The sequence below is a fragment of the Falco naumanni genome, chromosome 12 (assembly GCF_017639655.2).
Source record: "Falco naumanni isolate bFalNau1 chromosome 12, bFalNau1.pat, whole genome shotgun sequence".
Taxonomy (NCBI): domain Eukaryota; kingdom Metazoa; phylum Chordata; class Aves; order Falconiformes; family Falconidae; genus Falco; species Falco naumanni.
The window spans coordinates 2,218,110-2,234,662 of NC_054065.1; the positions used below are offsets into that span (position 1 = coordinate 2,218,110).

Below are 16,553 nucleotides of genomic sequence, written 5' to 3' on the forward strand. Positions count from 1 at the left end.
AATAGTTTAGCCTCCAGTACTGAGCAGCTTCAGTGCTTTTCCAGAGTTATTTTGTATGCCAGTATTTAATGCAATTCAAAACACTTACCCAGAATCAGTAATGTCAGACCATTAAACAAGGCACCGACATAGGTGAATACCCACATCAACACTGCGAACTAAAAAGGAAAAAAACAGCATGTCAGCCTGGTGTCTGTGTCACCAGAACATACCAGTCACAACAGTGAGGGGCCTTCTCAAAACACATACGAAACTAAAATGCCCCAAATGCCACTTCCCCCTTGCACATCTCACGTAATTATAGATGAGCGACACGATGGCTGAAGGGCTCAGTAATAGGATAGTCTAGGTCATCGGGCTGAATTCAGCCCGAGTCAGCAGTGACCACTGTTGGTACTCAGTGGCCGCTCAATGCCCTCTGCATTCATACAGCACTTCCAATTCCGCGTTTATTAACGATGGGCAAACGCCATTCCTACCTCCCACCCTTTGAAAAGACAGAACTAGGCAGGCAAGTGAGAGGTTAAAGGGCTGGCATGTGACACAGCACTGGGTGACAGAGCCAGAAAGAAGCAGGTCATTTGTTTGCGTGGCAGCGCAGCAGCCAGCACACCACGCAGCCAGCACACAAGCGCATCCCGCTCTGGGCTGTGGCGCAACCAGCAGCACCAAACTATCACAATCGCACTTGGCTCAGCAAAGGTCTCGGTGAAGCGCTGACTAGGCAAGGCAGAGGTTTCTGTCACACCAGGGGAAAAACCTGTGTGGAAGGTGAAGTAGCAAGGTTGGCTTGATTGGCTTTTTTCCCTTAAAAGAAAACATAGGAGAGCTTTGAATATCAAAAAATTCAGGAGACAGAGGAATGAACAGTGCCGTAAAATGGAAGCTGGCTCTGAGTCCTAGAGTAACTCAGAAGGAAAGCCGTCCCTTTGCTTCACTGCTCACACTGACACAATTTCTGGCTCCATGTCCCAGCCCCTAACTCATACCCAGCGGGGGTTCCTCCCCCACCACCATGCTGCTGACTGCACTTGCAGAGCTCCCTGTGCGCTTCACCAGCTTTACACAAAGGTCTGCAGAAGCTCAAGCCCCTCAGCCTTCCGCCAGGTGGAGAGTGTCCCAAGCACACCTCTGACCTATAGCGGGGTGGGAGGGGGCTGAAGGCTGCCAGCTCTATTTCTGTGTAGGATTCCTCCCTGAGGAAAATCAGCCAGTTTCTTCTAGTGTTGCACAGCTTGTAAGGAGCTGAACAGAAGCCAGGATCTGGATGTCAGAAACACTGGACTTGCCAGTGCTTAGTCCTGGCTAAGCACTGAATTACACTCTGTATTGTGCGGAGCACACAGATGAGACCCCTAGCTCTTTAATCAACTACGCACATCTGGTTATTTTCTGTGCAAACCACTGCAAATTAGCCAACAGCTGGACAGACATGGTGGGAGGCTGCCGCTGGCATCAGAGAGAGAAAGCCTGGGCACAATTAACCACCGAAGGTGAAGCACTTTGGTAAGCTGGAGAAACATGCAAGGAAAAAATGGATACAAAGCACTGGAAAGAAAAAAACCGCATGTCGAAGGACTGCGGGTGTAGGCAGGGCTCTAGCCTGCAGCCAAGTTACGTACCCCAACACCCATCTTTAGCTTATCATAAGATGAAGTAAGAGACCAATCCATCGTAAGAGACCAAACCAAATCAACAGCCAACAACAGGAAAGGGCATGACAATCACTATGAGTTTAATTGCATGAGCCCTGCACTGACATGAAGTTTACTTCAGGAGCTGCATTCAGAGCTGATCCCATTCAAAATGCAGGAGGATTAACTGCAAGTGATGCAGCTCTTTGTCAGCTCTTCCCAGATGCAGTGCAAGCAGCACTAGGGGCACAAAGTTAACCCTCAGGCAAGGCTGCGATGTTACCATCAACTGCAGTCCGGCTGAAGGATTTTGGCAGGTTTATCAAGAAAAGTAAAGCAGATTTCTCTAAACTCCCTCATGATTCATTCAAACCTTGGCCCAGTTCTGCTCCCCACAATGCCAGGGTGAGAGCTGGCTGCCAGCCCCTCTGCACTTTAATGGAGCAAGCATTTTCCCTTCAGAGCAAGCCGGTGCACGCAGCACGTCCCCCTCCCCAGCCACGGGAGGGAAGTCAGCAACTTCCACTACAGCAAAAAGCCCCCAAGTTTGTGACCATTCAGAACAATTCCCTTGCAGGCTGCGCGGTCCATATAAACTAAGTATGTCGACTTCAAGCGCACACAGCAAAGCATCGTGACAGCTATCCAGGATCTCCCTGCACAAACACAACTACCGAAGCTAAGCACCGCCCCAGTCTGGTGACAGTTCAGTAATATTGCGGGAGGTTATCACCAAGGCAGAAAATGTGAGTTTATGTAAGCAGAGTGGTAACAGATATGAACCAGTCCCAACGTCCAACAATTAATAGAACTATCCAAGCCTATTTAGCGAGCACTAAATTTATGGCCTGAGAAAGATCAAAATCCAGGCGTTAACATTGGACTGACACAGGCTCTGCTTCTCCAAAAGTCTCTCCAGAGCAGCATCAGGGTCTAATGACGGACTGTGGTACACGCACAGCTTTTAATCCACTTCACTTATTCACACGAGGCGGGAGAGGGAACCACTGAGCCCAGCGAGGCCGCCCCCCTCTCTACCACATCCATGAGGGACAGCTACTTTGAAGGCTGAGGCTACCAAAGTAAATGAAGTTCAGCAAAAACCTCAGACCCCCCAGCTCCCACAACTCCATCCCTCTTCACACCCTTCTGACAGGTAAAACAGCACTCCTGGGACTGACTGGAGCTGATCTCAATCCCACACTGACGTACTGGTCTCTTTTTTTTCCCCCCTTAGAAATGAGACAAACTCAGAGAACCTTGCAAATGCAAAAAAGCTTACCCCTGAAACACACGTCTGAACACTTTAAGCTCTAAGATGGAAAAAAAAAGCAGAAGGCATCCCAGGATTGACCTACAAAGATAATATTGCTCTTCCCACACACTTGGGACACAAGGAAAGCACAGGGCCCAAGCTCAGCCGGAATGTTACGATACAGTAAACCAGTAAAAACCCCTGTGTACCCAATGGAATGAACCAAGTTTTTGCCTACCTCATTCCAATGATTACTGACTCCCCAGTACCCAAAGCATGCTGCAATGTAATGGCAAATCCAAAGATATGCATGTGTCAATTTCATTACTCTAAAACAATTCAAACATGGCAAAGAGCTCTGTTTCTCAAAACATCAGTTAAGCAATGAAAATTGAAAGCAATTGTGCCCCACTGTTGGAATGGCTACCACCGCGCAGCTGGGGAAGCAGCACTAGACTGCTATCCATCAGGATAAAGTGCAGCTTCTCCCGGGACTCTGGCAAGGGCTGCTCTGGAATTGCTCCTCAAGAACTGTGAGGAACTGCTGCTGCTGCATAAATATTTAGAGTCCATTTTAAGACTTCCATGACTGAAGCATTGTTTAATAAAAAAAGAAAAAATCTTAACAAGACATTTTACAGCCAGAACTATTACACACAATAAACTGACCTGCAGACATTTTCTAAATTAAAGCTCTGTAACTTTTAATTATACATAAACATGCTGTTTCCTACAGTGAAGATGTTTAAACTACACAAGCCAAGGTATTTTTAAACCAGGGCCATTACATTACGTAAGACCCCAGCATCTTAATGTTCTCCTCAGGCTCTGGCACAAACCCTTCAAAATCAGCCGCTTGTGCTTGTGAACTGTCCTGGCATTCCCTGGTTTCATATAAGGGTTGCTCTCTGCTATGATAAATTAAGACTAAATAACCTACATAAAACATTTTATATGTCAAAAGAATTAATTAGTTCAGCTGAATAAACATGTCTTCCCCATATACCATAGTATTTGGAAAGTGATTAGTGCCTTAAAGACATTCTGACTGGAATTAATTCTAACATAATTCCTCTGAAAGGCCTCATTTTTAAAACAGTGTTAACTGGAACAGCAGTTGGCTGTTCACTGCTTCCTTTACTGTAAGGGATTGTGATCTCTAAACAAATGGTGTGGAAATGCTTATAACTCAGATGAAGGAACATATCACAAAGGGCTTAATTATTCAAGAAATACAAGTGACCTTGTGAGTACAAGTTTTTCTGTGATGCTTGTTGTTTAATCAGATCCAAACATGACTTAAGGAAAATAACTTCTCTTTGAACACTGAAACTCAATGCCCTTAAACACAATAAACAAAGAATATGTTCCCTTCCTCCCTTGCACATCCCGTTTAAGTTATCAAAATGCAATTCTAGCCATGTAACAGCAATTCTTTTGGTCAAGGCTGTGGCCTTGAGATGCTGCAGAGATGAATCCTAAGTACTCAGTCACTCCAGTGTGAAGGTGAGACACAGCTTCTCACAGACCAGACTGGCGGGCAGTGGGCGAGAGGATTTAGCCATCAAAATGCAATCCCTGTGTGGAAACACTGGCAAGGCACAGCCAGTAATGGCCTTATTTAAGCCATTTTACCATAAAATGACTGCAGCAATATCAATCACATCCAGAAAAATGACCAAAAAGTAAGAACGCACAGCCACCTCCCTAAAAAAAAATAATAAATTTACAGCCAACCCTTTAGGATCAGGAAGATTATTACACTAAACCTTGGGGTTAATATCCCATTCTCCTCTTTCCCTTCTGAGAAAATTAATCTTTATCATGAACAGCAGATCCCAGGAAACAACCCAACAGCCTTATAATCTTTCCTATCTCCAGAGGGAAAGGACTCTCACTACAGGAGACCGGCACAGCATCAGGTACAACTTTCCTGGCACATACTCTATGTTCAAGTTGCAGCATAACAAGAAACTGGGTCTAGAAACTCTGCGTAAGATCCCGAGATCTGCCTCCGATTTCTATTCCACACATATAACAAAGACTTCTAGAGCCTTCCTATTTTTCTCCAACTGTCACTCGAAAGCCCTTCCCCCAACCCCACAACTCAAAGGACTTTATAAAGCAGTACGTAAGGGATTTACTGGAAGGTAAATGCAACTATTTCAAGAAGATTAAGCAAACTGAAAAAGAAATGGACAACACATCGTACTCAGTAAAGGAAACAATTGTTTGAAAAATGAAGAAAGACGATTAGCTTAAAAGGAGAGAATATAATTCTCACAGAACAAAGCTGAAGGGGTTTCAGCCAATATTTTTATCTTTTTTCCCCCAGATCTTTTCTTAATAACTATTCTTCACTGTCAGTTTTGCTCTGCCACCTTCAATAAATTCCATTAAATATTACTTGGACATATTCAAGATACCTGTTAAGCAGTATTGCACACTTTAGGTAAGGTAACCTGCAAAACCCATTTCATTGATTTGCATCACTAGAAGCAGCAGCTAGTCACACCCAAACCCAGGGACTGAAACAAGTGTCCACCTCCCTGGTAAAAGAAGGGCATTGCTCAGCCCCCAACTCTCCCAGCAAAAGAAGCTGACACAGGAACTCCTCCTGTTTAAGGCAATGATCGGTACACTAACGACACGCCGGTCTCTGGACAGAAACAAACACAAAACCCAAACCAAACCAGACCTGTGGCAGTCTAGCCCAAAACTCAGGTCTTCAAGAAGGACAAATATATATTAGTGACACATTCTGAATGCCTGTATTAAGAGCACTAGCGAGGAGGTTTAACAGCTGAACTGCATGCAGCCAGAACCTATTTCAGTTTTCCATCTGTTTTTATTATACTGTCAAAATAAAGTGCAGAAAAAGTCACCCACTATTACTGCACACAGAACTTTATACTCAGCTCCGTGGCTAACAGAAGGCTATACTTCTTGAAAAACAAAAAGGCTTATTACTTCCAAAAAGCAAACTAACACTCATTCTTTACTTATACAGAGCCAAAGATGCTATTGTTCATTCATGTTTACAAGGACTACTGGGCTTTGCTAACCTAGGTCAGCAAGGAATTTACACAAGGCTGCTGTATCTACAGCTGAAGCAAACTTACCTTCAGAGAATCAACTAAGTCATCGACTAGGAAGAGACGTCTCAGCTCTTTGACTGTGCCATTAACGTGACCAAGCACAACGTTACTGTATTTCTGAATAAGCTCTTCAGACACAGCTACATCAGACTCCAAGTAGGCCCTGCAAGAAAGAAGGGCTTATGAGACTTTACTGTAAAGACTGTTGTCAAAGCGTATCAAATATATATATGTTATATATGCAATATCAACATACCTTCTTTTTATGTTATAAAACCAGAAACCTTCCCTCATCAGGAATGCCAAAAGGATAGAACAGAACTAACCTAAGTTACTCTTAGAAAGTAAAAGCCAACCTCAAAAAAACCCCAACCCTACAACCTCTTAGAAGAAAAGAAAAAACGTTTCTTTCTTACTCCTATGTTGTGCTAGTGCTTTTATTAAGTCACACACAGTCTTACCTGGCCTACACACAAAAGGCGCACTGGCTGACACGCAGGTGTGACCAGACCAGGCTCGCCAGCAGCCAGCACCACTGGCCATACGCTGCCTGGTCTATGAAGGCTCTTCCTACTCCTCAGCATATGCTGTAATCTAGAACACTTACAACAATGACAGACAGCCAGGCTGGGGGGCATTGTGTGTGTTATTCTCAGGTTTTGCTGTTGTATTAGGCAGCCTGATATTCTACCAGACTTGGTATTTCATTTTTCAAACTGAAAAAATCCTGCACAAGTAACATATTCATTCATGCCACAGGAAGGCCGTTCTGAAGTCACCATTATGCTGTAAGAAAAACACTAAAGGCACAGTAAAATGAGCAAGTCTTTCATCATTTGCTTAAAAAAATAGAACCAAAAAAAAAATCCTTACAGTTAGTGACAGCAGTTCTTTTAATAGATATAAGCTCCTATCTGGCTAAGCGTTCTTCACACTACAGGTTACTCTTATCCGTATCTGCAGCGGCTATCGCAATTTAGTATCTTGAAATTGAGAAAAATTAATCTAATTTGCATGTTGGAGAGGGATGGAGCAATGCAGCACATCTGTAACAGGGCGCTCATTTTACAGTTACTACAGTTGTTAAACTTTTACTTTCATTTCTGCTTTGGGATGGTTTTGATTTATATTTTTTTTTTAAATAAAAAACGCACAGTGGAGGCTCCTATGTACATCATTGAAGGTGAAGCTAAAACATGGCTTTGTGGCAAGTCCAGCACAAATGAAAATACTTTAAATGGTAACTACAGAGGGCAGCCATTTCAAGGCTACATTCTGCCATCCACACTTGGCTTGAATCTGCACACCCTTCTCAACTCATCAGCCAGACAGTCGGTACCTGAATCATACATGAAACTGATCTCATGGATGTGCTCTTCACTGCCAAACTAAATTCAACTAAAAATACCCTTCTTGTAGTTGAAGCTATACAGATAAAAAGTAAGCAACCACGTACGTTGGACTAAAACGTCTGGAAGCTTCTTATGAAAATCAGTATTTTTAGAAATAAACTGCAGAAAGAGCTCAGGTAGGAAAAGTTCTGCCTGTTCTTGCAAAGAAAGAACTTGACTGGTAAACTGGAAATGCTGTTTGGATACTGACGAGCACTACTGGGTAGAAGCTCCAACAGGATTTTTGCTGGGAACTACTCACCCTAATGATGGTGAATGACAAGAGCCATACAGGGCCCTGATGGTTAAAAAACCCCACCAAAACAAACCCAGAAACCTGAGTTTACAAGAAGATACGTATTTCACACTGCTATACTGAATATGGTTGCCAATTGTTCAGATGTATTTTTTTTTATACTAGATCTAAGCTTGAAAGCCAATACTCCCTCTTTTCCCAGTTTTTCTCACAGCTGTTCTAGGCACAGACTGGCTTTCTCTGGGTACACGGTCCACTACACGTAGTCAGGGAGGAATGGAGGTAAACCCAAGAAAACATTTTGCCCGCTTTACTGAAGATGAGAGGAAAACAACGAGAATAATTAGAAACACCACAAAATTAGTAAAAGAGCTGTAAACAGGAAGGCATGCGGGAGTTTCTGAAAGGGGCAAGGGAAGCTGAGATTGAACTGCTTCACTGATCAGTTAGAGGAGAGAAGCCAGTCTGAGCAGTGTGAAACAGGGCTGGCATGGAAAGAGGAAACATGCACATAGTAATAACACATTAATCAGTTTTTACTTCTCTTAAGATGCAGCTCTGCAATAGTGGGCACCACCGTACTCGCCGCAGGAAAGGATGGATGCCATGGATACCGTGTTCCCACACCGCAGGAAGTGCACACATGACATGCCCCAAGGACTTGGCTCACTCATCACAAAGAGCTCAGAGGTCCTCTCTGAGGGCCTGAACCAATCCTATGATTCAACTCCTCAAGCCTTAGAATTCAGAGTCCAGTTTTCTGGATTTCTGATCTGAGCAGGCTGCAATGAACATTCTGCTGATGACAAGGCACCCTTGCATGTGGAGAACACAGCTATTGCTGCTTCATAGTAAAACATCTCATTTTAAGAGTATTCTTAAAAAACAAGTTCCAAAAAGATAAAGATATTCCCTGTGACATTTATGCTGATTTTTGCTACATATATTGCATTGGAAGTGCTACATCTGCTGGGTATTCTTTAGATTTTGTACATCATCTGCCACTGGTTCACATTCTGAAGACTATGCCATTCTAAAACACTTATTACTTCATTTGATTCAAGTACTTAATTTTTTGTAATGTAACTCTAGCATTCCAAAGGAAACCTCATTTTGTTTTCTTTACCACTGTGTATGCCTACTGAGAAAAGCTGAAAGAAGAGTAGTCACAGGCTGGGTAACAGATTTTTCAGTACAGACTATTTACATTATTATGCAACATATTACGGCATATGTCATCTACTGCTTCTAATGGCACCAAAACTGCCGTTCCCCGAAACAACACACTTTTTCTTAATTAAAAGAAAAATCTCACCTAAACGGGTGGCCTTCATCGGACTTCTGGATTGCCTGGATAACTCCCTTATATATCCTAAAGCTGATGGTCACAGAAAGCAGGGCCAAGGCAATGTAAGCTGTCACACTCACGATGCTGAACACTGTTAATGAAAGCAGCAGGAACAAGCTGGCACCAAACACCACTCCCGTCTTCTTAATGTCTCGCCAGTAAAGGAGGTCAACAACTAAAATTTAAAAAAGGTAAGAGATTAGAACAAGTTACCTTTTGCATCCATACGAAAACAGTAAAACATGATTCACTTGACTGCTGAGAGTCATCAAGAATGGAACTTGCGATCTCACTGTCAAACCACAGCTGAAATAACAACTAGAAATAGGTTATTTTAGCACAGATTCTGCACTGGACTTCAGATTATTGGTATTACTGTTATTAGGATTACCTCCAACGTAATTGCTAAAATTTACGAACAATTCTGCCCTTCAGCAATGTCAGAATTAATCTCTTCAACTACCGTGCTGTGTTCTGCACCAGAACCACAGCAGTTTGTGCTTCATTCCATTTTATTTTTGTGCATTTTGTGGATGTTGCTCACTGAAGGGACTTATTCAGATCCTCTGTTAGGACAAAGGACAAGACACTAACAGATCTCTAAACCGTTTTATCTTTGCAAACCTGGTAAGAGTCAAAGGCACTGCTCAAGAGTCATTAACAGTTCATTTGGTTTCCTTTTGACTGAAAACACATCAGCGGGAGTTTATAATAGTGTGCTCCAATGCAAAGTACTTCATTTGTAAAGTAAGTTTATATTTTCCTTAAGTGACCCTCATGAGAGAACACAGTATCATGCCATTTTTAGCATCACTGTTTAAAGTAAACTGCACCCTTGCACAGGTCATAGGTAATGACCTAACACATCCACTGCAGATTTGTTTGTTTTGAGGTGCTGCTGCATCCGGTGGATTCAAATCTGGCAAACATCGTTCTCCATTGCTGAGTACAGAACTGGGCAGGGGCATCTAGTCTAGTTTAACACTTCATGGTGAGACGAAAAAAAACTCACTCTTCACAATTTCTACTTCCACAGCTGATCAGATTTTCACAAGAAAAAATTCCTCTTCTGCATCAAAACAGCTTGTTAATAGCAACAATGTATTAGATACAGAACTCACGATACATTACAGAAAAATTATTACTATTACATCATCAGTTTAGTAATCCTCTCTCATCTTAAACATCACAAAGCCAATTGTAAAATAGTATATCACAATTCAGAACACTTTTTTTATTCTGAATGACTGTAAAAGAAAATTTTAAAATAAATTTGACTATTATTTCTCACAGGATGAAAAGGTGGTAATGCACCAACATTAAATACTCAGTAGCCTCTGTAGGGAAAAAGTCTGCTTAATCCCTTTGGAGTTACAACATGAAAATGCCACTGGGGCTCTAGTGCAATTTCACTGTGTTTCAGAAGCTGAAGTCCTTTCCCAATTATTTCTGTAGGGAAACTGTACTGAGCAGCAAGCTCTGGAAAGATGAGAACTCTGGTCAGAAACTTAAAGCCATCATTTTTGTAATGCAAAATATTTTACCCAAATATTTAATTCATGTTTTAGTAGAAACTTCCTGAAGTTCTACAGACAGAACCAGGTTACAGTTGCATGAACATCTTTGTATTTATCACGCACCAAAACTGCTGTGGAAAGAAACAGCCTCACCCCTTCACCAGCACTCAGTTCCACTCCTTTCCTCTGCATGGCCACGTACAGAACCAGCCCAGTTTTCTGCATGCCACTGACAACTACTGCACAAAAAAAATAGAATGAAAACTAAGCAGCCAGCCAGATCAGATTCTGGTTGTGGTTCACCACGTGACTCCACAAACATATGGGGTGGGAGATAGAGCAGCCAACGGAAGGAGGCGACACTCCTGCTCTGCTCTCGGAACACCACAAACCTTGAAGTCCTGTCAAGTTGCAGCCCAACCTACCTGTGCACCCTGTTGACCTGTTATTCCGCTGGCTCTCTTCATGTTACAAAGCTGCACTCTATTTCCCCTGTCAATCACATGAAGCTCTAAGCAAGACAACTGTTCTTTAATGTTTGTAAAGATCTGTCTTGGTTTCAGCTGGGAGAGAGTTAATTTTCTTCCTAGCAGCTGGTACAGTGCTGTGTTTTGGATTTAGTAGGAGAATAATGTTGATAACACAGTGATGTTTCAGTTGTTGCTAAGTAGCACCTACTCTAAACCAAGGACTTTTCAGTTTCCCACGCTTGGCCAGCGAGGAGGTGCACAAGGAGCCGGGAGGGAGCATAACCAGGACAGCTGAGCCGAAGGGCTATCCCATACCACAGAACGTCAGGCTCAGCATATGAACCGGGGTGGGGTGGGTGTGGGGGTGGGTGTGTGTCTGGCTGGGGCCTGCCGGTCGCTGCTTGGGGGCTGGCTGGGCATCAGTCAGCGTGGGGTGAGCAACTGTATTGTGCATCACTTGTCTTTCTTGGGTTTTATTCCTCTTTTTGTCATCTACTATATTTTTTCCCCCATTTCAATTATTAAACTGTTCTTACCTCAGCCCATGGGTTTTACCTTTTTTCCCCCTGATTCTCCTCCTCATTCTACCTAGGGGGAGTGCAGTGGGTGTGTAAGCAAGCAGCTGCATGTTACTTAGCTGCTGGCTGGGGTTAAACTGACAAAATAAAAAAAAATAATTAAAATAATCAAGTCATAGCAGAATTCCTTTTGTACAGGCCATAATCACTAAATTTAACATTTTCTTTTGTTTCTTTGGCTTTGTCTCTAATCACAAAAGTGTCTCGTTAGCATCTCTGTACACCTTATGTTAAGCAAGTTCAGCATGTAAAAGCAACTTAGGAACAAAATTGTGAGCTTGACCTAAAAATCATTGTAAACCGTAAACCTCAATCGAGCTGCAAGTATCCACAACACCTGGGTGAGATTTTTACTAGTCTTGTCAAAAAAGTTGGTGGATTTTGTGCTCCTAAATCATGCAGAAATTTTGGGAAAAACTCCTTTCTTTCTGAGTATTTGCTGCAAATACTGAAACTGTATTTATTTTTAAATGCTGCAATTTGAGCATCCATACATTCAAATCTGGGTGCTGCTCCCATATCATGTGACACATTAAGTATGAGCCTTACTTGTCTCCATTTGCAGACAGTATTAGTTCTGTAAATGAGACACCCCCTCCTCTGTAATACAGTTTTAAAGGGTCTCCACTGATAACGACTTCTTACTGCTTCATCAGAAATCACTTACTACAAGTAGTAAGGCATTTTACCTGAAGCGAGTTATAAGGAATGTGGACAGTAACTCATGTGTATGACAGTTTCCAAAACATCAGAAACAGAGGTAAATTGCTGGAATTAAAGCATACCATTAATGCCAGACAGCCTCTAGCAACCCATTTTCAAGTCTTTTGTTCTCAGTAATCAATAAGAAAAATCCCCAAGCTAGTATCTCCCAGACCAGAGTTAAGCGGCACACAAAGCCTTTTTCCTCACTCTAGTCTCAACTCCATTTGGAGAACTACCAAATCAGCCTCAGCTTAATGACACACGGATCTGGTTTCATTGTAAATTCCTCAAATGGAAATTCAGTGTTAGAAGTCACTGAAAAACTGATTTGTAATTTTCAGTCCAAAAGGGCACACAATGCAATTGATTTCTATTCTCCAACTGATCAGAAACAGGTAATTTGCATTTCTTTCTGAAGTAAAAGAAAAGATTAAAAGCATTACTAGAAGCAGCTTTCTGGCTTTAACTTATACATGAGATATTCACAGCACATAAAAAAACCCCACACCAAACCCTAGCCAATTCTCAGGAAGAACCCTGCCAAGCAGCATTTTCCCTCACGGAAATGGTTTTAAGCTTTATTTTATACAACATGGAACTATAATCTCACGCATTTAATGCAAGTATTCCAGGCCTATACTAAAGCAAGAACAGCTGCCTACATTTGGTAAGCACGAACTGTCACTTGGCACGTCTAAAAATAGTACTGCTAGCATCCGTGCCTTACATGCAGCACTCATCCAATTACATTTTGCTTTTAAAGCGAGTGCTGTGATAGGTTTATCACTGTATTATTTTTTAAGTCTTTTTTTTCCTTTCACAGACACTTAAAACCGAACGATTCTTAACGTTTTTTGATGACAAACCCAAGTGGTTTAATATATTTAACCTGATAATCCTCTTTTAATAAAACCTGAACGCAGCAATCCTCTCCTTTTTTTGACAGAGAAATTAAAAGCCTCGAGATCTACAAGCGCGTTTACTTCGCATGTATTAAAGAAAACCAAGAAAAAGGGACTAACCCATTTTGGCATCCATCTTGAGTGCGGCTGCACTCCCCAAGCCCTCGCGCAGCTGACTGCCCGCGCCGTGTCACTTCCGGCGGGCGCGCGGGCGGCGGCGCAGCTACGCAACGGGCGGCGCGGGAGGCGCGCGCGGGCCCGGCCGGGCGCCAAGGGCCGCCCTGTCAGCGCTCGGGGACACGGGGGTGCACGCCAAAGAAAGGCCCTTTGTGGAGAGGGATGATTAAAAAAAAAAACAACCACAACCGCAAACAGCGTACGATTTACAAACGTTGTACGAACGAGGGCCGTCGCGCTGGGACCCCTCAGTAAGCTGAAAGGTAAGCAGAGATTCCTTATATTCTGCCAACAAAAACCGTGCCGAGGCGCGAACAGGCGCCTCCTCTGCATCAGCCTGGGCACAGGCAGCGCTGCACTAACACGGACACGTAACAGAAGCGATGGAAGCTGGCCGCTTTCAAACGCCGCTGAAGCGCACCGCCGCAGTCACCACAGCACCGCGCAGAGAATTCACCGGAGACCGGCAAAAACCAGCACCCGGGCACCGACTGGCGAACTGCTGCCCGCGCTGCTCAGGGGCACTGCCCAGCTGGCGACACACACCTGAGCGGCCTCCGGGCTTTGCGCCGGGCCCTTCCGCGGGAGCCCGGCCGTGCCGGGTGCGGGGCAGCCCCAGCTGGAGCCCCCGGCCCTGGGAGCAGCCCCTGACCCCTCCCGCGGGCACAGGCGCACACAAACGCCATTAGCAGGCCGGGGCTTTGGCATTTTCGAGATTTCCTGCATCTGAACGACCACTTGAAATCACGGGTGACATGCCAGTGGGAGCAGACCAGACCACAGACTCCAATCCTCCTTCTACCCCGATCAGATGCGCTGGAAGCCAGCTTGGAGGGCCCTTGACAGCCTTGTTGCAAGTCAGTAACAACAAAACAATCCCAGGCTGCTGAAACTGGGGGAGGTTACAGCATGACTACAAGCGGTGCCGAGCATGTGGAGCTGACTTCAACCAACAGAGCTTTCCCTGTCGCGGGGACAGGCACCATGAGGAGTGCCACATCCACGGGGCTGACAGCCTTGTCTGACTGGACCCTTAGGGTCCAGAAAACAAGTCTGCACCACGCACGTTTCAGACTTGGCACATCTGCCCCACAATCCCTAGCAAGAAAAAGCAATACACATTTCACGAGTACATGCTAGAATGAAAGCAAAGAGTCTGACACGACAAGACTGTCCCCCAAAAAGGCAAATACTACCTAAAAATTACTAATGAGCCAAAGCGGAATTTCTTTCGGTTTTACTTAATCATACACCCGCGCATGTGCGCACAATGTAGGAACTGGGAAAATTATTGCAAAGCCCTGATTACCCACAATAAAAATTTTAAGAGATCAAGGACTGCACAAGCCTATGCAACCTTTTCCACCATTTAACTGATCTGAACCAGAATTCAGATAGATTGTCAGCACATTAATACAATAAATAAATAAATATATAAAGCCAGGATAGCCTGAGGGTATACCTATGGTGTTCATCCTACCATTAGCATTATTTGGCTATTAAAACCTGAGAATTCATTGAAATAATTAAAAATTAAATAAATATTACATTTTAGTACCAATTACTCCACAGGGGCCTGTCTTTAAAAGTGCTAAAAATAAAAGTCATGCCATCCCCAGAATAAACCTACTTCATCCTGCCTATCTAGATGATCGATACCACAGGTACTAATACCACAGGCTGTACCACTTCCATTATGCTGCTTCCTCAACTACTATGGGTGTAGCACAAGAAACAAGCATACCAAAACTCAGTTAAGGATTATATTAATTAGAAAGTAGTGCTTTAGCTGGAAAGTCTAACTATGAACCATACTTTTGGCTCTTCTCTGCTTTTAGATTTGATATTTTTTTTAAAGGTTATTTTTTAGCATGGAAAGAAACATGTTGCAATATTTGCTTCTATATTTATTTTGGGGCAAGACAAAGAGTGTAATCTGCCCCTGAACTTTACCCATAATTTTCCACGCCACTGGAGCCTGACCTAACGAAGGAAGACAAGAAACAAGGCTTCTTCATCTTGTTATAATAAACAAACGCTACCAGAAACCACACTAAACCAGGATTCAACAACAGTTACAAAAGGAGAACCAGACTCTTCTGCTTCCTCAGAAAACCTTCTTCTTGCTCTGCTTCCCTTTTCTTTTAGACCTTATTCCTACCAATTAAATTATAATTAAACCTCAAGGCAGTAGGGACTTCTTTGGAAGGAGAAATAGGCACTTAACCAGCTTCCTCCACCCAAGGGGATATCACTATGCAAACCCAAAGAATTTAAAACACTGCTTGAAGCAGTTGTACTAGCACAAAATACCCACGTAGGATGGCTTGAGGTTTGCTTACACATACAGTAGTGCTTACACACTACTCAGGTCTACATTCTGCAAAGAAGCCAACTGCACACAGCCCACCTTACTGGCCTCCCCCCAAGTGGGCCATACAGGCATGCTTATGATTGGCAACTCGTTAATTTTAAACCAAGAAAGACTCCATTATTCTCAGGGCCTCAAACTGTAGGCTCAGAAATGTCTGCCTTCAGTTGGAGCGAGGGACAGACCACCACCAACCCTGCTCGTCGGGTTGTGGAAGAAAACCTGAAAATTGGGCCTGAATACCAGAAGGTAACTTGCCTTTCACGTTTTAGAAAAACGTTCTGACCTCACCCCCTCACCCTCTTCCCCCCCCCCAACCCCAAGAACTTCAGGCCTGACATACGGGGCGCTGAACATTTAAACTAGTCACACATCAAGAACATGTTACCAAACGCTGCAGTATATCTTTTCCTAATATTTTACAGCCCTTTAATGAAAGGTTAGAACTTTTAGAAACGTGTTTTGTAGGGGCAAAGTTTTTTCCCCTGCAGGCTTTTTTGCTACATATTTCAGTTTTGATAGAGCATTCAATAGATACGAGACAGCTGGCAATTTTGTCCAAGTGGGAAACAAACACAGATTTTGAACAACAGTTAGAAAAAGACAAAAAAAAAAAAAAAAAAAAAAAAAAAAGAGGAAAACTTCACAAGTACCAAGCATGACAGGGCCCTTTAAGAAGAAGACATTTAAGTATCTAAGGATGATTAAATTTTTTTAAAGCTTGTTTTGTCAATAAAGTATGAAGATTACATATTCAAATAAGGCTTAAACTCTTACACACTGAGCACTAATGTAATGATCCACAGAGATTTACACTGGTGATCTCCCATTGGTGGTTACAGGAACAAAGG

At 43.2% G+C, this 16,553-nt stretch overlaps 1 protein-coding gene across 5 annotated transcripts in view; it reads right to left on the reverse strand.

Moving 5' to 3' along the window:
• The window catches only part of RTN4 (reticulon 4), a 48,102-nt gene that overhangs the window by 4,048 nt on the left and 27,501 nt on the right, over positions 1-16,553 (reverse strand). For 4 of the 5 annotated variants that reach the window (XM_040611382.1, XM_040611384.1, XM_040611385.1 and 1 more), the window contains 3 exons: positions 8,950-9,157; positions 6,012-6,150; positions 89-158 (listed from right to left, as the gene is read on the reverse strand). In XM_040611382.1, the coding sequence (XP_040467316.1) occupies positions 89-158; positions 6,012-6,150; positions 8,950-9,157 (417 nt within the window). Of the gene's footprint in view, positions 1-88; positions 159-6,011; positions 6,151-8,949; positions 9,158-13,274; positions 13,380-16,553 lie in introns of those variants that run through there. The other variant, XM_040611387.1, reaches the window with a different exon arrangement.